The sequence below is a fragment of the Perna viridis genome, chromosome 9, assembly GCF_037379345.1.
Source record: "Perna viridis isolate PV_CMFRI_1.1 ecotype Kerala chromosome 9, ASM3737934v1, whole genome shotgun sequence".
Taxonomy (NCBI): Eukaryota; Metazoa; Mollusca; class Bivalvia; order Mytilida; family Mytilidae; genus Perna; species Perna viridis.
Window position 1 is genome coordinate 26,413,026 of NC_142453.1, and position 24,047 is coordinate 26,437,072.

The 24,047-nt window shown below is 33.4% G+C and overlaps 1 protein-coding gene across 10 annotated transcripts in view; it reads left to right on the forward strand.

Moving 5' to 3' along the window:
- LOC148607539 (GTPase IMAP family member 4-like) overlaps positions 1 to 21,192 on the forward strand; it is a 33,434-nt gene extending 12,242 nt beyond the window's left edge. For 4 of the 10 annotated variants that reach the window (XM_088543440.1, XM_088543443.1, XM_088543444.1 and 1 more), the window contains exons 3-4: positions 19,824 to 19,849; positions 20,241 to 21,192. In XM_088543440.1, the coding sequence (XP_088399566.1) occupies positions 19,847 to 19,849; positions 20,241 to 21,134 (897 nt within the window). In that variant the 5' untranslated portion in view covers positions 19,824 to 19,846 and the 3' untranslated portion in view covers positions 21,135 to 21,192. Of the gene's footprint in view, positions 1 to 13,617; positions 13,693 to 16,862; positions 16,886 to 19,057; positions 19,212 to 19,823; positions 19,850 to 20,240 lie in introns of those variants that run through there. The other 6 variants (XM_088543447.1, XM_088543445.1, XM_088543450.1 and 3 more) reach the window with 3 other exon arrangements.
- The last annotated feature ends 2,855 nt before the right edge of the window (positions 21,193 to 24,047 follow it).

A 24,047-nucleotide genomic window follows, 5' to 3' on the forward strand; every position in this document is an offset into this window, starting at 1 on the left:
GTTTGTTGCGCTAAATAGAGAAAAAGTATGTACAAAAATGTAGATTGTACATGAAATTTGCACAGAAGCATCGTTTGTTTGGTAGGTTTTTCTTCACCGTGAATTACTTTTTCTCCAACATGAATCACTTCTCCATTAGCAGTGTCTGAATTTTATGTTGACTGGTACTTAACATTTGATCTAAACGGAACCTTTCAGGGCTCTCCTAAGTGTTATTTGTACAAATTTGTAGTTGAAATTGTACCAAGTCTGCAATAATATTTTGCAAAACGGACTTATTACAAAAATGTCTTACTAGATGTAAACTAAGAAAATCATCACATGCCTTGTTTGTTGAAACTGGGCGTTACTATGGTATAGAGATGTCAAATGCTTTGTGCACAATGAAAAGTGTCGAGGATGAATTTCATTTTGTTTTGAGTTGTGACGCCAGTATGTCTAGCCTTATTATTTTAGAAGCCCCTCCTCTTTCAACATATAGTACATGCATATAATTTAAAATCATTGGAAATTTCAAGATGATGCGTAATTTATGTAGGTTCCTTTTCGATGCATTTACAGTCTTAACTTAATTACTTCATGATTGTGTATTTGCAATTCTAAGTGTATTATCTTCTGTTCAGTTGTTATTATACTGGGATATGTACTGTTGTTTGTTATAACATTGTACTGGTGAGCATGATTGCCTTACTTAACTTATACAGAAATTGATTTGAATTGATCTTTACAATGAATGTAAAAATCAAACTCTGCATTTAAATGTATAAGTAAAACTCAAATTTTCGTTTATTACGAGAAAATGACTACAGGTATTAACAGCTCGATATTCCGTTTTTCTGTAAATCAGCTGGGGGCACTTATAACCTAGGTAATAAGTACATCCCGTAATATGGCTTCGTACGTGTTTCGTGTGGCATATCAAGAGGTTTACAAAATAGGAGCTGACATAGGACCCTATAGGACTTTTGTCGAAAATATATTAAGCAACCATTTGTTTGATTATTTCTTATGCACAAATGTCACATTAAAAAATCAATTGATAAGGGGACCAAGGACAGCCGCCATAAAACCTGGTTTAATCCTCGATTTTCAAAGAAAATGCCTGTAACGAGTGACGATGACCATTGCAATGGTTGCAAACTTTCCGGTTTTACTTTGATAATACCATTTAAATTTTATGCGGACTTTTCATTTTGACTCTTATACAGAGTTTATTACATCGGTAACTTTGTAAATTACCATTCATTTGTTATTGACAAATATTCATGTATGTCTCTCACCCTTTGTTTTACGGTAATATTCTACACATTGCACGGAAAGAGCGATACTCGCCCAATAAGTAAACTAAACGGTTGAATGGGTTTATTCGTAAGGGATATAATATTATGATATTCTTGTCAAATCTTTAAGGAGGACATTCTTTGGTATTACATTGATTCGCTCATGGAGTCTTTAAACAGAAATTGGACTACTATATTTTAAAACAGTTTTTGGCATGGCATGGGTTGTGTCCTTATTGTATGTCTCAACCGCGCATGGGAAGAATTGGAATTGATTTTACATATGATAGGGACATAAATTTTGTAGGTTAAAACTTGTGGTATGATGATTTCCTTGTCGTTAATTGAAGACCAAAAGGTGACCTTGGGCTGACATTTTCATCCCATTGGAGTTGTTGTATCTTTGACATATACCCCATACCTATTCTCGTTATATTCTTATCTGTTTACTCAACTAAGGCGAAATGGCAACACGTGCATATGAATATACACCCAATAAGTCCGGTGTAAGGCTAATTGCATGAGCTGTAATTTATGGCCTGATTAATATCAAGTCTATGGTACGGGTAAATTTACATACATGCAGTACATGATGTACACTAGGGGAATAAATAGTCAGTACGGTGCTTTTGACTTGAAAAAATGTACTAGTCACATATTTTTAAACACAGTCAACAACGATCGATGAACCTACATTCAAAGATTTACGGTTGTCAACAATACACACTTTAACTTTAGAAGAGAGTACATGTATTTATATATGTCAATAAATATTGCAGGAGACCAATGATTTAAAAAAAAATTACTTATGGGGGTACAAACTTTGCCACAATAAATCGGGCAATCTTCCTTTGCTCCTAAAAGGAACTCTATTGTGCCAGTTTATTTTTTTTTATTTCGAATTTCGTAGTTGAATTGTGCCATAATAAATGTAAATTTGCAATTCAATATCATAATAATGATAAGTATCGAAATAATTTAATTCAACATATCTCTTTGGGCAATAACAGTCTGTGTCCACACTTGTTTTTGTTAAAAAATACTTTAAATTTATGAGACTATATGAGGATATGAGGTATAGAAGGATACTGGTGATTTGGAGTACATGTAACACTTTACGGGATATGGGATCACAGGGCGATAGCTCTAAAGTTAGTAAAATTCAGATATTGAAAAAGATGTATATGTATAGTAAAAGGTATTGAAACATTTAACCATATCAGAACGTTTTTGTTACAAAACTGATAATCTACAAAATAAAATAACGATTGCTCACGAAACCTGACTTTTTGACAACAGTTGTTGTAAGAGCGTTGCTTGTATGTCTACATTGGACAAAACGCATACGTGCATTTTTTTTTGTTAAAATGTTTCGAATTTATCTATTATACCTAAATTTAGTATCAAAATAATACCGTTGCCACCTTCGTTAAATTGCAAGAATGCAAAACCGTCAAACCCGGCGTTAAATCAATATTCCGTGTTTTTGCGAAACTGAGTGTATTTATGGAACTTAGACAACTCTGAAGACTAAATAATGATATAAGGAGTGCCCGATAAGCATTTGAGGGTCACGACAGCCTTCTTCAATGTGAAAAAAGCTAAAACTGAGACCAAATTTGCTTTGCTTACACTTGATTTTCACGAATGAGTGAGAAAACGGTATACTTTCACATCCGAATACAAGCAACTGTTTTTACCTTGGTCATTGCAGCACCGAATGCTCATATTACTATATATATTATCTAAATTGTCATTCATATAAAGGCAATTTATTTAGGTTACCCACTATTTTCTCAGAAAATGACCGGTAAATAACAAACACCGCTGTTAGAAAAACCGTGAATGCGGCTTTGAAACCGTAAAACCTGTGTTAGAGGATATATACGACTATTAGGGTTAAACACATTGTTTTTTTTTATAAATTTATCGGTGCGTAAAATCGCACTATTCACTCACAGGTTTGTGAGTTAGTGGTCAGATTTACATATCCATAAATTCTGGAGAGAACAAAACAGTGTATAATTCTTAAAATTACAATTCAAAATTGAAATATCTGAAATGCATTTTTTTTTCTTAGAAGAATCTTAATTCAATGAAAAGACACTGCAAAAACTGCGGTATTTACCTGACAACGTTACACGGTTGTCAATTTCAATACTTAAAGCAAATATGGGCTACTGATAACAGTTTTCTTTCAAAACTGTTGCTTTAATTATACGATAAAAACGGAATAAACCGGATACATGTAATACCATTTCGCGCTTTAAATCGGTTAAAATTAACCTTTGTCGAAGCGATTGTAGACATAGATTAAAACTAAATGCCGAAGCCGTATAAGATGAACAACCAGTCAAAATCCCCCAAAAGACATTACGCTAATTAGATTAGAATATTATGACTTTGACAGTTTCGCAAACGCTAGTAAAACAGGTGAATCTACTGTATAGCGCACAATAAATAGTTATTTATTTCATGCTTGACCCCGTGCTTTGGAAAAGTAGTATATATATATAGAACAATTGTGGGTGTGGCGAAATGGACATTTAATCAAAATGAAGCACACGTGTATTCAATACCTTGTATTTGTGTATAAAGATGATAATTGCGGTAATAATTGAATTTAAATAATAACGAATCCATACACGGCCAGACAAAAATGAAAGACATGATATCAATGATACGTGCAGAATCATATTAAAATCATGCTGAATTTAAACCTCTTCGAGAAGAAAATGATAAACAATGTCAGAAATATTTGTATGTACATATATATACATGTATGAAGACAAGACTATCCACAGTAGGACAACACCACTTCTGTTCGAATATAACATAGAAATATTTCAATATGATATGTTCTGTGATGTAAGATTGAACTTTTTTCATAAAGTAAATTAAATTCACATTCCCGTCTCGATCTTCATTGAAAATATTTATTTCACCCTTGTTAAACGGTATGTTAGTCCCGACAAGTGCCAGAGAGTGTAATATAATAATAGTAGAGAGGATAAGGACACGTTTAATTTTGATTGGTCTTTGATAATTGTATTTGATAACCCATAAGGGTTTCGTGCTGAAGCTTTCTCGTGTTCAAAACTTTTTTTGCTAACATTACATATTTTAACTGACCTATAAACAAATCTCCAGAAAAACTCCTTTAAACTCACCTAGGTTTAGCTATCATATACTGTGTATTGTGTTAAATACTCCATGAACATTGTTTTATTTCAAAATCCGTAAGGCAAAAGAAATTAAATTATATTTCAATTATCATCGAAGTCATACACCTACGTCGACACATGTGTCATGGGTCGCCGAACCATGTAAAGATAAAAGGAGCCACCCACATTATTTCTTAGTCACTCTACACGTTGACGTACACACAAACAGTTAGAGTTGGGAAACGCTTTCGGACCCCCGTGAGGTCTAGGAGTAGGCCATAGCGTCAACAGAGCAGCCCAGCGGCTAGTAGGACATACTCTGACTGAGTTCATTGATCGGATATCCCGAAGCCTGGGGTACGCTACCTCCAACTACAAACAGACATTTATTAACAGAATCTCCGTAAGAGGCGGTCGTGCGAGATCCCTAAGGATAGCCAAGACCGTAAAAAAAGTGTGCCAAAGTAGTTGTGTATTCAGCACATATGGGGGGTGTATACCTAACTAAAATGAAAAGCTGACAAAAAACGAGAAGAACTTAAGTCTTCATTGTTTCTGCACACGATTATTGCACCCTTACACAGATCACTGGACCACTTTGCATCATATTTACAACTCATTTTCGTGTTTTTTCGTGTACGTGTATACATTTTCAATGTACATCTATAGATCTTCTGTTAATTCATGAATGGCTAAAAATCTTTTTTTCAGAAGTGACATATAAATGCCGTTAGGATGTGATTGTTTCAACGCGCATACGATGTGTTATAGGAAGTGTCGCATATTCTTGTTGGTCGAGCCATCAGCACAACGATGTATAATCAAGAAAAAGTTAAACGTAATAGTACAATTATGCGAAGCCTAAAATCATTATTATTTTTCCTAAAAATATACTTTTCTGAAACTATAGAACAGATTCTTAACAAACTCTGTACACATGTATTGTGCACAGAAACGTTATGAGGTTTTTTGATCCGTTGATCAACATGGCTGTCATTATTTAAAATAGAGAGTAGGGTATAAGCAGCTATTTTTGCACATTATTCCAATAACTATTATGGTGAAGACAAATAAAGACTAGGTTAAAATATTCAGCACAGTTATATATCTTAGGAGTTTTCTCCAGTAAAATTCTATTGATCATGTTGAATTTATGGTCTTTCAGCTTTTTTATGTTTTCATATATAAAGATCAACACCTCTGAAACTTTAAGTGCCAATGTTTTGAAACTTAAAGGGGTGCTGTTGGCAATGCTTTTTACAAATAATTCATTTTTTCTGTCGCTCAAACGGTTTAGCGAGTAGCATGAATGATTGATATCTTTTCTGTTCCAAAGGATGCGACTAAATGATTTCAAATCTACAGGGGCGCGATACGGGCTCTTAAGAGTATCTTGTAATGGTGGTCATGGATGGCATAACCAAGACTTAATCCTTCACCGTCTACTGACTTTTTGAACCTCAATCAGAATGGAATAGAATAGAATCACTCACCCGTTACATAAACATAATGACCATGCGATTTAACATGTGAGCTTTCGTCCACTTTGATACTTTTGGTAGTAATGATCATTGGTACGGAAGAGGTAAGCGCTATTCTTTATAAAACTTGGCAATATTTACTTCCATTAGAGTATCTGAGTACCGGTTAGCTGACAATACACGATAATTTTCAAACTCTTTCAGGCAAAATGAGTTAATCTTTTGTGGGATCATCTATAGGCAAACATTGCCAAAAGTACAACGCATAAGTGATGTGCAGTATAATTCTCATATGAATGAAGTGTGATTTGATTATCATATGTTTCAGTTTAAATATGTTTATCACATGATTATCACATGTTTTTTTCTCAAACATATGGTACTCATACGTTAGCAAGCCAATATTTACATACGAAATTTTATATATGATATGTTATTTTAAGAATGACTGTGATTTTTTTTCGGTCCATGAAAAAATAACCTCAAGCACGAGCACGTGGTGCACACTAAATAATCTGCGTAGCAGTTTGTTTTCAATTGCGCACTACGGGCAAAAAAATAACATTCATTCGTAATTATAATTTAATTTTAGTATCAAACACTCAACGAGTAAATCATCGGAAAAAGGTTGATGACGATGCAGACATATACAAAATTCAGTCTGTGAGATGATGGATGCACATATATTTGTATCCAATCAGAGAGCGTGCTACTTCTGAAATTAAATTATAATGTGGTACATTTGGTTGTGTAGCACTCTAAAAAGATCGGTTTAAATAAGGTATAAACATAGATATAGTAGTGCCCTTTGTCAAAGCACGACCCTTTTCAAATTTGTTGATTAGAACTAACTAAGTACACCCTTTTTAGGACTGAGACTTAATATTAAAAGGAATCATGAATTTACCGACGTACTAGGGCACCTCCTTCAAAAGAAATTTGACTAGAATCTTTCCACGCATTCTGCTGTTTTTGATAATCGAAACTTGGCAATTAAAGGGACAGAACGTCAGCTACGTCATATATATGGAGATGCTCTAAAACATGATGAATTACTCAAAATCTGTTAGTCGGAAGTGACATCAAACGGAAATGACCGATGTACATGTATTCAGTTAAGAACTGATTGTAGTAGACTGGTTCCCAATCGCAATATGCAGTATGTTACACATATATGAATAAAGAGATAGTTTATGGCTAGTAGATAATACCTAGAATGTAATCCCGGGAACCAGGTCTTTTGACGCAGACGCACCTTGTGTGTCAAAGGTAATGTCGCGCATTCCCATTGGTTGATACAAAACCCATAACAATTAAACACAATAGCTCCGCACCTCATTGGCAAAGCATAAAATCATATTTAACGCATATATACCCTATGGGGATAATGATTGCCAAAGGCTACATTACATTACATGGTAACATCACAAAAGGCGCACAGACAACAGATAAACTGGTCAATATCGTGATATTTAGACTGCCCACAGGACGGCGGTATTGACTAAGATCGTGATAATGTCAGAGCCGTAGCGCGAGTTCATTATCGCTGTCGCTGTCAATACCACTGTCCTTCGGGCATTCTAAATATCACGATATTGACTTGTTTATCAACAATTATGTTTATTTGATTGAAGAACCATACCATCGATTTTTTTATCAGATCGTGTAACTGCATATTTACATTGACAATTGCTTGATCACGAATGCGTTTTAATATAGGAATATAACTCTAAATTCATAACCGGGCATTATCACATTATGATATTGACTGGTAAAACTTAATACTGCAGGTTAATTAATACCACATTTAAAGGTTTTATCCATTTAAAATTACTATTTTTTTACTGATATGAAATAAACAAAATTATTTAAGTCACTGTAGCAGGTCATGGCGCCAATATCCAACCAACTTGTTACCTGTTGGTCAAGTATCGCCCTGTAGCAAACAGCATGGACAATGTATAACGCATAATTAAATAGTATTCCTGGCAAACATAATTTTAATATAAGCGTCCCCTATCTTGGACTTGTCATATGTGTTGAGCTCTACATAGAATTTTGTTAGCTTGACTGTGGTTTTACGTCCTAAGGCAGATATTTAATGTATTTCAGGACGAGAAAGTTAAAACTTTCATTCTGGTCATTCTGAAGAACTGTGTTTTGAACTAGTTCGATATAAAATAAACTCAGCACTATTTCAAAAATTGTAATTCACGTGAACCTCAAACTAACACTTCGTGTAACATTTGCCCCTTAACTATAGTATGAATCACACATTTTATATTAAAAGGGTACATTAGTAGGCCTATTCCTGTTTTATGTAGGGGAGAATAAATATTAATTGAGGTCTCATTTTTAAAATAATATATAAGACTTATATGCAATGTAGTTAAGATAAAATAAATACTTTAACATACTTTTCTTAGTCATGGTTTTCAGCCTAGCAACAAAATACAAAACAAAATAAAATTTATTAAATTTTAAGTCCCCTTACCAATAATAATAGAATAGCCCAGGTAGCTGCTTCAGATGTTAATAACCAGGAGCTGACTATTTAAAGATTTAAAAGTGAGTAGTCATCAGCTCTTTCAATAGCAACTGGTCAGTTCAAATATACCAATAGCTGTGTCTATCCTTTGTATTGTTAAGCAGATTGGTAACAAAAGAGTGTCGTGGTTGTAGGAAAGTCACTGTAAAAATATATTATTAGCTTCACAAATCCAATAAAAGTCACCAGAGCAAAATCTTAGGACAGTATGCACTTCATAATAATATATTAGGACATAATATATGCAGGTCGCAGTTTGATACAACAGCAGTAGTCAACCCTAAACAATATGGGTAAATATGAACACAACATTCAAGCTTAATACAGTTCAGAAATTGGATTGTGATAAAATGTTTCACACAGAATAAGATTATAATGCACAATAAAGAGTAATCAAGAGAACCAATGTTATAGCGGTAATCAACAGAATGTAATCCAGGGACAAAGACCAGACATGGAAAACAGACACACACAACAAAGAACATAGAATAACTAAAATCATACATACAAAGTAACAAAAGCAAATGAACAACTCGGACTCCACTAAAAAGTGGGAGCATGGACCAGGTGCACCGATAGGGTAAGCGTCCTCTGCTGTTCTAGAAACACCAGCCGAGTTGCTCATAAAATGTCAAGTCCGGGGTAGACGAAAGAGGAAAGGAAAGGAAACATTTCCTTTATTTTATAAACTATTCATAATCAAAAGTTAAACAAGGGGTTGCACGATAGGTTGTTCTAAGAACACCCCTACTTATTCTGGAAAGAGAGACACGGTACAATTCGTCATTTAAAAGTAATATACCAAATATCTAAACATTACCTCCAATAGAAGCTGGGAAACCTGATAGAAAAAAAGTAACAAGAAATTTTTAGTGTCTGTGAAAACAACACCATCCGATATTCTAACTTACCGACTTCCTTTAAGAGGTTAGCATTGGTGACATAAAAGTAACAGGCAATTGCACCGTCTGTCCCCGCCCTTGTGATTGTATTTAATTCTTCTTTAAACAGGTCATGAGACTCTCTGCCTTGACTGTCCTATACATAAGAAAATGGTAACAAATATCACAGTGCATTCATTAAGAATAATGATATGATGAATTCAAATTCAGATCAAACGGTCTGGTCTTAACAAATAGCAGAAACAATTTCATTTTGCCAGTACATTTTCCGTTTTAATTTTATCTTAAGTTGTATTGTAATTATATTTGCACCAATAAAATACTGACCACAGTCAGAACAGCCATTAGTTTAATAATGAAATCCAATTTCATTTTCAAAAGGGGAAAGGAATGATTTTTTTTTATAAAATAAATTCCTTTGTGTACTAACTGTAATAAAATTTGGATATAAAAATATTCAAAATAATATATATCATAAAAAGAAATAAATACCTAAGGGATATCGTGATGACATTTGTAAGATTTCTGACAGCTGCTTGACAGATATATGACTTTGTAAGAATTTGTTATAGTCTGCTTGTGACGCAATGAAGGAAAGGGGAAGCAGTAAAAATTAATCATTGAAAAATTTGATGGGTGTGAAAAGTTCAATGTAAAAACGGTAACCGTGAAAACGATAAAGATTAAACAAGCCGCTAGTTTGATTATGACTACAAGAAAACATAAACAAATATTGCCTGTGTATGTTTGTGTTATGTATAAGAACGCAGTATGTCGATATAAAGATTTACGAAATAACTATGAAAACTATGCATGTTGATCAAATCGTTTCTCATGGTGCAGATAGATACACCGTAACGATCAACAAGTTCATGATGACGACCATAAAACTACTGTAGTGTCGACTGCAATCTTGTAAAAGTAATGTTCAGGTTACATAAACATAAAGTATACAAATCGTTCATGCCATTATACAATGTTTGGTAATAACATATACGATATCATAACATTTTGTTAATATAGATAAAAATATAAACACGTCTTGGAACTGTGCAGACATTATTATGATTATCCATCAGTAATAATCACACTGGAGATAGATTGCTCATTAATAGACTAAATTTCTCTCTAAACAGGTTCAATTTATTTTTGAAAGGTATGCATATTTAATAAGTATCAATTGTCTCTTTCGATAACTTTAAAAGAAAGGAAAACAAATGTTCTGAGAGGGATAATTCAAAGTCATACAATTGATGAAGTATTTTGGTAAAAATACATAAATTGACAACTTCCAGGTTGTTTTGCATGATTCCAAATACAATTTTAGCAAATGAAAGTTTCAATGTATGTCCAAAACTTTTAATCCACAAATTTTCAAAAGTGTCCTAGAAAGGTTTTAATTCCACACAATCGAAGTCTTGTGCTCGATAAATTCTATTTTATTACATTTTTCAAACTTACTATTTGCGACATAACCGAACTTCTATATAAATTCTTTAGTGCGACTATTTTGTACAATACTTTGTACAAACGTGTACTTAAAAGGCAATTTAAAAATTTTATCCTATGTTTGTCTGCCAATTTGTGTATTAATAATCTTCAGCCGCGGGAGCAACTTTTTTCATCATTTAACATACTACGGTTATTTTGAGAGCAAATCTTATTCATTGGCTGTACCCTGTTTTCATGCTTAAAGACTTTCTTTTTTAAAGCACTGCTTTCAATCTTGAACCAATTTGTATCCAATAGTAAAATTTCCAATATTGCGGAATAGATGCCCTTTTAGACCAAATATCTAAAAAGGTGTTTTTTTTTTGTTTTTTTTTTTTTTTCATTTAGAGATGTATGTAAAAGAAAGAGTAATCAAGGGAACCAAAGTTATAGCGGTAATCAGAAGAATGCAATCCAGGGACAACGACCAGACATGGAAAACAGGAAAGGAAAACTATGACTCGTTGAATATATCAGTTTTCATGGTGCAGATGGATACACCATAACGATCCACGAGTTCATGATGACGACCATAAAACTTCTGTAGTGATGACTTTAATCTTGTAGCAACATAACCCTGTTCCAGAAGCCTATTTGTTAGAGTCCTTTTATTGAATTATGTATCGTTCAAAGAAAATAGTGCTCTTATGTATCTTGATATACGAACTGACCTATATAAATACCTTTCTAACTTCAAATTAAATTTCAGGTAAACACATACGTTTTATCTTCTTGCATGCTTTTAGTGTATCTAAATAAAACGGGGGAACATTTAATGGAATGTCTTCAAAATCACACCATATCTACTGTAAAAAATGTCTTTTGAATTGAAACAATCTGAATAGGAAGGCATTATAGACACTTTTCATTTTCGCGTTGGAATCTGACATAAATCTTCTGATCCTCATAACGCTCAATGCAATCATCTAGTGTTAAAAACTATGTGCTTTTATCTTCATCAGTGATCAGTTGCTGAATAACTTTTTTGTTTTATATTTGACGGACCATTCGACCATAGAAATTTCTGAATGATATTTTATATTTTGTCATGTAACAGAGAATTGCATTACAAATTAGTTAAAGGAGTCTACCCTGTTCAGTTTAAGGAAATTTTTAATTTTAATCAATATAACTATCGAGTTTTTAACCGTCTTCATTCGTCATGGCATCAAAACTCATGCCAATTATTGAAAAAAAAGTTCTTTTAATTGGTAAAGAACCATCTCTGTCATATTAGTCTCTTCCGATCTAATTATCCCCTGTCTTTGATAGATTGACTTTTAAACCTGATAACTTTCTAAAATCATCGAAAATTTTAAGACATATTTTAGCTGACTCCTTATCTTTAACAAAAACATGCGGTGTCATTGGCTAATTGTGACCTCTCCGATATTGAAGTCATAGAAATACTTGAATATGGTCAAAAGCTTTTTTATAGTCTAATAGCATAAATAAGACATTGGTCATTTAAATATTTGTAAATTATATAACGTCCGCAATTATTCTCAAATTTTCACATATATATCTATTGGTAGTATAGTCCGTTTGGTCAGAAATGATTATGTCAGGAAGGTGAGGTTTCATCCTCTTAGCAATTACTTTTGCGAGTATCCTCAAGTCAACATTTAAAGGAGGAAGAGGACGTCAGTTCCCCAAAAGGAGCGATTTTTATCCTTCGTTGGTGCCCTTGGCAAGATACCATGTCTCTGACCAATAGAAAGTTGTCCCACTGTATGGAATATTCAAAGCTATCTGTTATAAATTTACTGATATCTAAAATAGAAAATACAGAACAAAGAAATCTAATGAGAGTATGAAAATCTTGCTTGTAAGACCATCTGTGCCTGCACTCATTTTATTTTTTAAAGTTTTTTAAAACATTCAGTCATCTACCGTTACGTTTTCCTTGTATTACACTTGACGTTTTCTGTGCAACTAGGTATACACTCATTATTAAAGAAATCAGTCTGACAGAACGAATTATCCACATAGATTTGTACAATTTAGAAATTTCCTATTGGTTGGTGACATTTTTGTTCGCAGAACAGAGCTAAGTAATACATTTATTCTCATAATTTCGTCTTTCAAGCGTAAGAAGGTGTTTATTCTGTTTTTCATCACTGTCATCATGTTCAGCATGAGATCGTAAAATTGACCCCTTTGTTCGACTGTCCACTACATCCTCTATCTCATCCTTGACTATTAGTTTGTTCTAAGATCACATTTACGTCATTCTATCTATAAAAAGTAGTCAAGAATGTTCTTAATCTTCTTACATTTTGTGCAATTTCTCATCATGTTTGCGACTATTCCTACTCCTCTAATTTCGCATTTAGTAGTGTCCCATTTAAAATCATGTTCATACTTCGTTGCAGGCAATGATAACTTCCTAATAAGTTTGACATTACCGATATCTGTTAGAAAGTCTTAATTAAACTTCCAAAATCCGGGACCTACATATTTAAATTCATTACCAGCAAGTGAGGCAATACGACATTAGATTGGTGGAATTCTTTTTTTCGACATGTAATTTTTTTTCTTCTGGATTAGCGTTTTTCCAAACATCCATGTTTATCTTACTAACAGTCAGAACCGTATTAATGTATTCTTCATGATAATATTTTCATCTAGTTTATCAAGCAATGGTAGTCGATTTTTTTTTCAAGACATCCCATCTGAACATTAACATAGTTTTTAGTGTGCGTAAATGTTGATAAGCGAAAATAAAACGCCATCAAATTATACTTTCAGCATATGGTATAGGTCAGAACCATCTTTTCTACCAGTTTGTAGACAAAACTTATAGTGCGTGCAGGAACAACAAAAGTACGTACTTTGATTTAAAATGTGTGATGTTAAACTCAACTGCCCTGTGTGGGTCCGGTGTTAAAAGAATAGGCCCGCAGCAGTGCTATGCTTGTCGTAAAAGGCGACGTATAAGTGCTCAGAACCCTGGCCGGGGGCTAGGGTGCTTTGCCCACAGAACAGCTGGGTTGTGTGCACCAGGTGGTGGAATGGGATACCCCTGGCATGTTACATGCTGGGGTCGTCAGGCTATAATACGGAAAACTTGACCGCAAACCATAGTAGTACATCGTTCAAAGAACCCTTCTGTGGTATTCTCTCGGAGTGGGAACGATAGGATTCCGCCACAGGAGGCTAATTTGCACGACCCTACTCATCTTTCACTATTTCCAGTGGCAATTAAATTTGTCGACCCCATTATCCTTGTGGCCCATCCTATTTGTCATTTCATCATCATTTCATGTTCATTTTATCATCCATTTTATGTTCATCGCCTGAATTTAGCTAAAATATTGCTGCTGTAATCCCAAACAATCAATCAATTAATCAAATTCAAGCAATTCATCAATACTCATCAATTGATATAGAACAATAATTTTACGAACATTCGTTATAGTTGTGAGATGTTAATCAACTTTGAAATATTTGATATAGCAATTTAATACAGCTTCAAATATTTCATTGTGAAAAATATATTTGAAATGAAATCATCAACTATGTCAAACATGTAGTCAATTATATTAGGAATATCCCTGTAATAAGGACTGAATTACAAAAAAGAAGGCTGCTCTTTTTTAGATACATGTACTTTGCACACTGTATAATTCGTTTTTGATTAAACATGTTTATTTAATTGGTTTACTTTCCAATTTTAGGACGCTTACCCTACCGGTGCACCTGGTCCATGCTCCCAGTTTAAATGGAGTCCGAGTTGCTCATTTACTTTTGTTACTTTGTATGTATGATTTTAGTTACTTTATGTTCTTTGTTGTGTATGTCTGTGTTCCATGTCTGGTCTTTGTCCCCGGATTGCATTCGTTTGGTTACCGCTATAACCTTGGTTCCCTTGATTACTCTTTCCTCGATGTGGGACTGCGACGAAAGAAAGCAATTTGAATTTATTCCCGACATTATAAACATTTGTGCAAGTACGATCGTATGGGATATATGAATGACTGTGTTGGAAATCAATGGTCAGGACAGCGCCCACTTTAAGAATAGGATAGAACATGTATATACTGGTGGTGACTTAAGAAGATTAAAACATTCATAATACGGCAAATATAACTCGATTCCGGAATAAATGCAAGGTCGTTTAGTGACATTAGACATGCTTTCTTTATAACCAAGCTTATGACAGAGATAGCTGATACATTATCATGATAAGCCCAAGTGTGGGTTGTTTATAACCAACGGTTAAAAATACATACTTACACTCATGTTGCATCTGTATGTGCACAACTGAAAATCGAGACATGTGGAACAATATTTATTGTGAATATTGGGATAAGAATATTTTTTGTTCATGTTCTGTTGGGCCTGGTGCCATAAACACCTTTCGAATTCGTCATCAGAGATAATTACAAACAATTCGTGAAACTTCGCCACGCCTATATTGTCCAATGTATGGCAGAATACATATATGATATGTTGCAAACAAACAGGTATCCATGACGATATAATAGACCATACAGCTGTTCTTCTGTTTAAAATGATGTGTTTATTTTACTTACTGCCTCTATACATGTATATACATGTTTTTTTTTTCCTTTTTAATTACTTTTTCTACATTTGTAATTTTAATGAGTTGTTGTTATGTCTGAAAATAATTGAAATCGATTATTTATTTCATTAATGAGGAAATAAATATATGAATGGAAGTAATCCCTACTAAATAGATTTAAAACACTTGGTGCTTCATACAATGTAAAAAAATGGTCGACTGGTTGTGTTTTGTACAGCACAAATATTTCATGTATAATCTGGACAAGAATGGAATGGAAAAACGATCAACATTCACTTGGACTTCAACTGTATAGTAGGAGGAATGGGTACCATTTTCAATCTGATGTGTCTCTATAGAGATTTAAGAGAAAGGAAAAGAAAGGAAGTCATTTATGCTCATGAAGCGCGTGGAGCTTTCCACACTCGCTGACCCTCTATGATTTGTGATGAAGTTTTTTTTTTTTATTATGGCCACCTGACAGCTAACCCAAAGAAAAAAGCTACCACTCTTAACCATATTTCATAAGATCTTCTGGCACGATCTCTGATGCTTCTTTCAAAATGTGGAAAAATATATGATATAATATTTTTGTATTTTAAAATAAAAAATACACATTTCACTTGCTCTTCAATTGGTAAGGGTTTGTTTGATAAAAGGAGTTGTGCACATAAAAATTTGATCACTGAAGATATTGTTAATCATGAATCGTAACCATAGGCATGTACACAAGCATTAATGCGGATGACTTTACAGAAACTTTCCAAACCTTACAAAACTTATGAGATAATTATTATTAATTGACATAAACTACGCATCTATTCAACGAAATGCACCAATTTCAACTTTATCTGTTTAGTTCGTAGTTTTATGTAGGTATAAACAGTAATTCTCCATAATGGCGTTGCGTCCCTTTATTACGAATATGAAGGTTGTTTATCGACAAGAAGAAATTAATACAATATTTGCAGTTTGTAACATTATGAATTCAGTGACATACAATTTTCTGTTGGTTTTACATTGCATAATAGCCAAAAATGTTCATTCACGGAAAATCTGTTGTAAGGAAAAACTGTTATATTTATTGGTCAATGAAGAAATAATATCAATCAATGTATACGTATTATACACTGAATTACATGCCTGTCAATGTAAGGATTACAAAAAAGTTACTGAATACATAACCGATCCGCAACCAAAGCAAATCCAGATTTAATCTGAAAAACAAATAGATACTACACCATCGGAATGGCTGGTTCTTTGGTACAGGCATTTCAAACGAAATGGAGGGTTTTACGGCACGCCAAACTTACCTCTTCTATTTCAGTCTGTATATCCAAGTGTTGGTTAAATAGCATTTGCATGCTATTTTGTGATAATCGGTAAAGAGTAGTCAAGAAAATTAGAAGAGTTAAAACTTGCTTTAGCGGAGCGAATCAGATCTGAAATATAAACACCGTTTGCAGGAGATGAGGGTATATTGCTGCACAAGTAAGGAAAATTTATGATTTAAAAACTAAAGGCGTCTTATTTATCATAAATCTTAATACTGATATGGCCACTGTGTTGAATTGGAGATAACCACTGATGTCAAATCTAAATGTTTAAATTGAGCATTAAAATTGATGAGGGGACTATCTTTGTAGTGACCTGCACAATCAATTTCTTCAAGTCTGTGGTAATGTTGCACCTATTTCCCTTTTTCCATCCAGGGAATCACATTGTGGTTACACCAGTACTGACAACAAAAGACTTTTGATGATTATTTTAGCTGTTTACGAAATAAACTTTAAACCGATTATTTAGGTTCTTTTAGTTTGTTACTACTAGTTTGTAAACTACTACAGTGGTTAACGGAAAAGCGTTCTCGCCTCGAGAACAGAAGTTAGTTTATTTAGTGGTTAACGGAAAAGCGTTCTCGCCTCGAGAACAAGAGTTCGTTTATTCGATCACTGGTCGATTAATTCAAAAGACTTTCTTCCATACCTGGAATATAGGAAATAAAGGGACGCCACTAAGAATCAGAATAATATCTGAGGGGTTACATGCCTACCTTTAGACCTTCTATTTTGGATCTATCACAATAAAATGCCAATAAGATTATCGGACTGGTTCGAAACAGGGTCTATTGTATTGGTTAAGAGTAATCAAACTTTCTAATCCTGAAAGCTGTAACCAATCGACCAAGGAATGTTAAATTACAATCAAGAAATAAATCTTTGGCAACTGTAAGTTTGTTATTTCCATTAGCGAGAAGTCAAATTATTTTGAATGAACAGTTACCTCCATTTTTTTTTCCATCCCTATTATCATCATTTTTTTTCTCTATACCACGTTATATCAATACTATACTATTGTTTTCTGTGTGATGCAATGGAACAATTAAATAATCCTTAAAAGCAACTTTAGGTAGCATCAAATCCCTGTTTTATTTTTTCCATGTACCAGAACTTCAATTCAAATGCAGCAATATAAAATGTATATATATTATCATATGCATCAAAATGAACAACGTCATTAATAAAATGTGTGGAATTAATGAATAATTAAATGATTGAATGACACATTCTAACGCGCGTTAGTACATTTTTCTTGTTTTTCAATCAAAACATTTGTTTTGCATTAGAGCGAGAGTCTTAGTCGGATTGTCAATTCGATAAACTCATGAAACCAACAATTCACGGGAGGACGTGTCACACCTTTTTGGATACTTTAGTGCGTCGGGACAACATGTATTTACAATTATATTATACAAGTAAATAAAAATATAGTTAAAAAAAACAACAATCGACAAGAGAGATAATATAACAATATTGAGTTACAATATGTACATGTACAATACAACTGCAAAATTGTAATGCAATAAAAACCTGAATGCTTCATTCAAAGGGAGATAAATCTAATTTGTAAATGTTGAACCGACTTTGTTTAGATTCTTTAGCAAATGGACTGCAAAGTCATATACATCAGCTGCAGAGTTGATCTTGAGATTCTCACTAATGTTAGTAGCTTCTTTCTCGAATCATCGAAAAATTCTTATATTTTCTGTCAGTGAAAAAGAATCGGTCCATTCGTTTCAAGGTTAGAGCAAAGCTGATCGAGTAAAAATATCCTTAAACTTTCTCTCTATATCTTAATTGCCTCGTCTAACAATAAACCCAGAGTAGATATGAATTTTGATAAGCCTGTAAGAATTGAGGAATGAAAAAGACTGGTGACAATGTACACACAAAGCCAAATACGTCTGACAAAGCACGCTCAAAAGATGTAGTTTATAAAAGAACGGCAAATATATTTTAAAAGTTTTAAAGTTGAATATGGCTTTAAATGGCGTTGCTGTGGAATGAATTTTCGTTTGTATCCTCAATTCTTTTAATATATAGCTAACAATCGTATTGTTTACATGACATGTATGTTAATTCAATATGATTCATTAAATCATCCAATAATACTAAAACTCATTAATGTCAAATTAACATGTTCAATATTCGAGATTGTTAGCAATTATATCCAAATTATTTATCACCCTCTAAGAACATGAAGAAGTGTTTGACAAAATAAATTTACCATTAAAGGGGTATGTGATGTACTTACGTTTATAACAACACAACTTGTTGGTTACATGGTTTATATAAAACTAAAATCTAATCAGTTCATTTGCAGACTATAGCAAAACAGACAGGAAAGAATCTAACCCTAACCTAACCCATAGCATAATTCATTGATGAACAACTGAGACACGATATTGAAACTGTCATTATAATTTGGAAGTGTTAAATGATAAGGATGCTGTGGTTTATAATACGATAACAAACAGGTTAATGATTAATGTTTTCTAAAGTACTTAACAAGATATATGCTTACAAAAAAAAATATTACAAAAATGTGCAATGCCACATTGTCTGTTGCTATTAATTCTATTTGAATACCCATATTTGAATACTTTGTCCATTGACCTGATTACTGAAAGATAATCGTATTATGTACTAAATGGTTGATACTGGACTTTAAATTTGAGGTTAATTCTATCAATTACACTAAAATATTATCCTATATCTAGACCTGGAGAATGCCAAACTTACTTTAGATTTTGTTATAGTAAATTAAGCATTCAGATTTGACTGTGTGATACTTAGGTAAGGTGCTAGAATTTTGATTTGACAAACATACTTGGTCTCTTAAAGTATCTGTGACTAACCAAAGAGTAGAATTTTCAATCCTTCAGTACAGACAGTTCAGTTTCTACATTACTGCGGCTTCAAGCTTGGCAAACACGTGCATGAGGTTTTGTGTGGTTACAATGCTACTGTAAACATTAAAATATATCGATAGTACTGCGTAGAAGTACTGTTATAATTCGTAGCATATCCTTAAAAGGTTTTACGATAAAGAATTGCTGCTATTGATCAATACATTTTGTTTCTTTCAGGTTTTACCAGAAACTGTTAAAAAATGGTAAGTTTAAAGATAGTACATAAAGCGATACTAGTACTCGATAAAATACCAACTAGAACTGCATGCCTAGGATCTACATTCAGTTGAAATGCAAGGATAATATACCTTGATAACCTTGATAGAGAAATTTCTTACTTCTACAGTTACAAACTGCTTTCCAACATATACATAGTAATTGTTTAAGCATCGTCATCAAGTCTATAACCTTTAAATATTTTTTTATGACGTCAAAATGATATTTATTAAAAATTATCCTTCATGATGCCTAAGTGACTGTTTGATTTCATCATTATTTTGCTCCTTACTCTTCGTTTTTATTTTATTATAACATTAAACATTTTGATGAGTGTTATTATTGATACAAGGTCAACGACGTGTTTTGTCGTTGCAGTATCGAATGAATAAAGATAATGAAATAAGAATACTATTGATTGGGAAGACTGGAGCCGGAAAAAGTGAAACTGGAAACACTATCCTCGGAAATGATGATGATGAGTTCGACACCTCTCCAAATCCAGGGTCTGTGACGCAAATTAGTCAACTTAAGATTAATTCAAGATTCTTAAGAAAACTGGTAGTCGTCGATACACCAGGAGTCTACAATCATAACGAGTCAACCGACAAGATAACAAATGATGTTAAAGAAAGTATGGTATTAATATCTCCTGGCCCACATGCAATACTGGTTTGCGTTCCAATGACACGGTTTGATAAAACTGATATGAACACATTGGAATTTTATTCACGTATGTTTGGAGACGATTTGAAATCATACGCTGTTATAGCTTTTACCCATTTTGATGAATGGCAGAGAAAATTGAAACTAAAAGACCCAAACGACTTGGAAAAGAGAAAACAAGAATTCTTAAATCAGCTGCCAGATGAATATAAAATATTTATTTCAAATAATAGATACATTTTGCTAAACAATAATGGAGATTCTTATGAATACACAGAGCAAGCCCGAATGTTGATAAAAAAGATACATGAACTGAATGGTAGAAATTACTATACAAACGAAAAATTCCAGGAAATTGAAAAAAGGCTACAACGTGGTGAACGATTCGAATCCATAAAAAAGGCTGCATTTTGGGGAACATTTGGAACCCTTGCAGTATTAGGTAGTTTTGGGGTGTTTGGCGTTGCATCTAAATTAGCAGCCAACGCGGGTGCCTTTGAAGCTGCTCAATCAATGGCAATGTCTGCCGGATCGTTTATCATATCTGCCGGGACGAAGGCCGTGTCTGCTAGTTTTTCCGCAGTATCCAATCTTTTCAGACGATGAAGAATATAAGAATATATTTTGTGTTTTTTGTAATAAAAACTTACTATAGAAACAGTAATGTTTGGTAAAAAAAAATAGTTAACAAAACACTTTGAAGTCTTTTCAAATACAAAAAAGACATATACATTGTAATGGGTAAGTGATCATTCAAAAACTTACATAAAACCTTTTTAGACTAAGAGCATCTCAGCGTGTTTCTTTATGTTACATTGTTCAAATTGGCTGTCTGTTCGTCGGTCCCTAGTTTTTAATTGCAATTCCTCTGAAATGGATGAATGCAATTATTTTAAATTTTAGGCGTTCTTTATAACAGTATGTCATCTTGTACCTCCTTTTTCCTACATGAATGACATTTAGGATTTCCTATATAATTTCTATGGAGGGGAGCAAAGGGTATCACCAGGTAAGATTTGCTAAAGCATTTTCTTATGGTTTTATGAATATCATGCAAAATATAATCACCTACTGCAACACCATAATAACACATTTTAACTTATATGACGTATTAGAAACACCCTAAAATAGAGTCATATACACGTTAACGTTCTCTCCAGGTAGTATATCGATCAAACAATGACATTACGTTAATTGGAGGTTTTAATATATTAGTCGTTTTAGTTTAAATACTCACATACTTGAGATCCAGGTTCAGATCAGGACTATAAATTGCACTTGTCTCTAGTAGTTAGTAAAGTATTTCCTGCAAGTGGATTCGTTGACTTTGCAGTTTTATTGTTAGGGCTTGATTTAAATCCAATTAAAGGTGGTTATTTTTTTTCAAGCGAAAGAAAAATGACATGAACAAACAACATAGGTTTTTGGAATCAATTATAATTGTTATTTTTTTTGTTTTATTGTTAGATAATTAAAACAACAATGCGAGAATTGTCCTTATAATATGCGAAAGAAGCTGTCTAAACCAGATACTCTTTTGAAGTACATTTATGTCCATTTAGATGTAATTTGATCCTTGGTAAATTGAGCACCTGTTTAAACCGATCAAAGTATTAAAGGGTTTCGATTAATACAAGTTTCATTCTATTGAATTTGGTAAAATTGATATAATTGACTAATAATTTATTACCCTCCAATTCTGTTACATAGTAAAATGAAAAAAATATTAACCCCATGCAGGGGGTAATTACATTTTAACATTAATAATAATTTTTTTTAATGTATGTTTGCTTCACGCATTGTTTTCATTGATTGCTTAATTATCTCTTACATGATGTTTCTAGTAAGTGGATTGAGGTGAAAGAGTGATCAAGGGAATCAAGATTCTAACGGTATTCAACAAAACGTAATCCAGGGACAAAGACCAGACATAGACAACAGACAATCACAACAAAGAATATAAAGTAACTAAAATAATAGATACAAAGTAACAAAAGTAAATCAGCAACTTGGACTCCATAGGGAGCATGAACCAGGTGCACCGATAGGGTACGCTTCCTTCTTGCTCTTAAAATTCAAATCCATGGTAGAAAGGAAACAACAACACGTTGAACAAATCAGTTTTAATTGTGCAGATGGATACACTGTAACGACCCACGAGTTGATGACGACTTCTGTAGTGATGACTTCATTCTTGTAGCAACATAACCCAGTTCCAGAAGCCTAATTGTTAGAGTTCTAGCGCGATACAAAAAGTCCGCGTAGTTACGACAAGCTTTGGCATACAACGTATAAGTTGTAATATGAAAACTCCATACGCAGTTGTTGCCACAGATGAAAGGAAAGTTGACAATTCAGAATGAACAGTCATCGCGTTAGTCGTAAAGTTTGGTTTTCCTTTTCCGCCGATCCCTAAGTGTATGTCAAGATATGAGGCTGACTTCATAGTGTCTGAAGTAACCTTTATCTCAAAGTCGGGATTTAAACTGAGTATGGGGAATAGAAATATACAGTGTTGAAAATCATAGGTTTTAATGATATTATATTCAGGTGATTGAAGGTCTCCATAAGATCTTTCGAATTTTTCAGAAATCCACATTGAAGTAATATCACTACGGGAGTAACAAGTGTTTAGGTAGGACTTCAGAACCTCTTTGACAGCTGTGAGTATGGAAGTTAAAATTTTTGAAAGAGTTTTGGTGGTACATTTTGCAGATCCAGCTATGTAATGTTGTTTGTATGGATTCTTGTGGAGTTTAATACATAGACGGTAAATCACAATAATCGTCTTGGTTGAGAGACCAAAAGAGGATAGCACACATTTATGGTAGAGTGTATTGGCAGTATAGGTCTTATCACTGCTATCATCTTCTACGTCTACCTTTGATAATAAACATTGGATGTAATACGTATTGCAGTTAAAAACAATGTTGTTTTGGGCTTTATATGCTGATACGACAACATATTTATCATGTATAGTAGACAATGGTTTTGCTATATCGGGGTCTTTAAAAACTGATGTAGCATTGACACTCAACAATAGCACATACTGCCAAATAAGAGTTATCTCCTCTTAAAAAAAGAAAAAGATTCTATAGAACTTTAAAAACGCGAAACTTTTGCTGAATTCTTCTTAAAACATGCCTTTGACAGGAGAAATTCACCAATTACATATCCCTTGTCTAAATGAGACTGCCGCTACCTATCTGTGGGTTAAGTGTCGGCATTTATAGGAAATCGGATTTCTAATCCCGATACCATATGAAATCGATAATTGATTTCCAGTATCTATGGGCAAGCTACCTGGCACCTCAACGGCAAACTCATTTACTTGTATTATTATCATTTATTTACAATTCATATTACACCTATATTAGATAATGATATTAACGTTGAAAATAACTTAGCTGTTTTTAAGGATTAGGGGGTCAAAACCCACGGATACCGGAATTTTTTATCGATGTTGGACGGTATTTTGCGTTACGATCTGCTAACCTACAGATAGACCTCCATCAACCT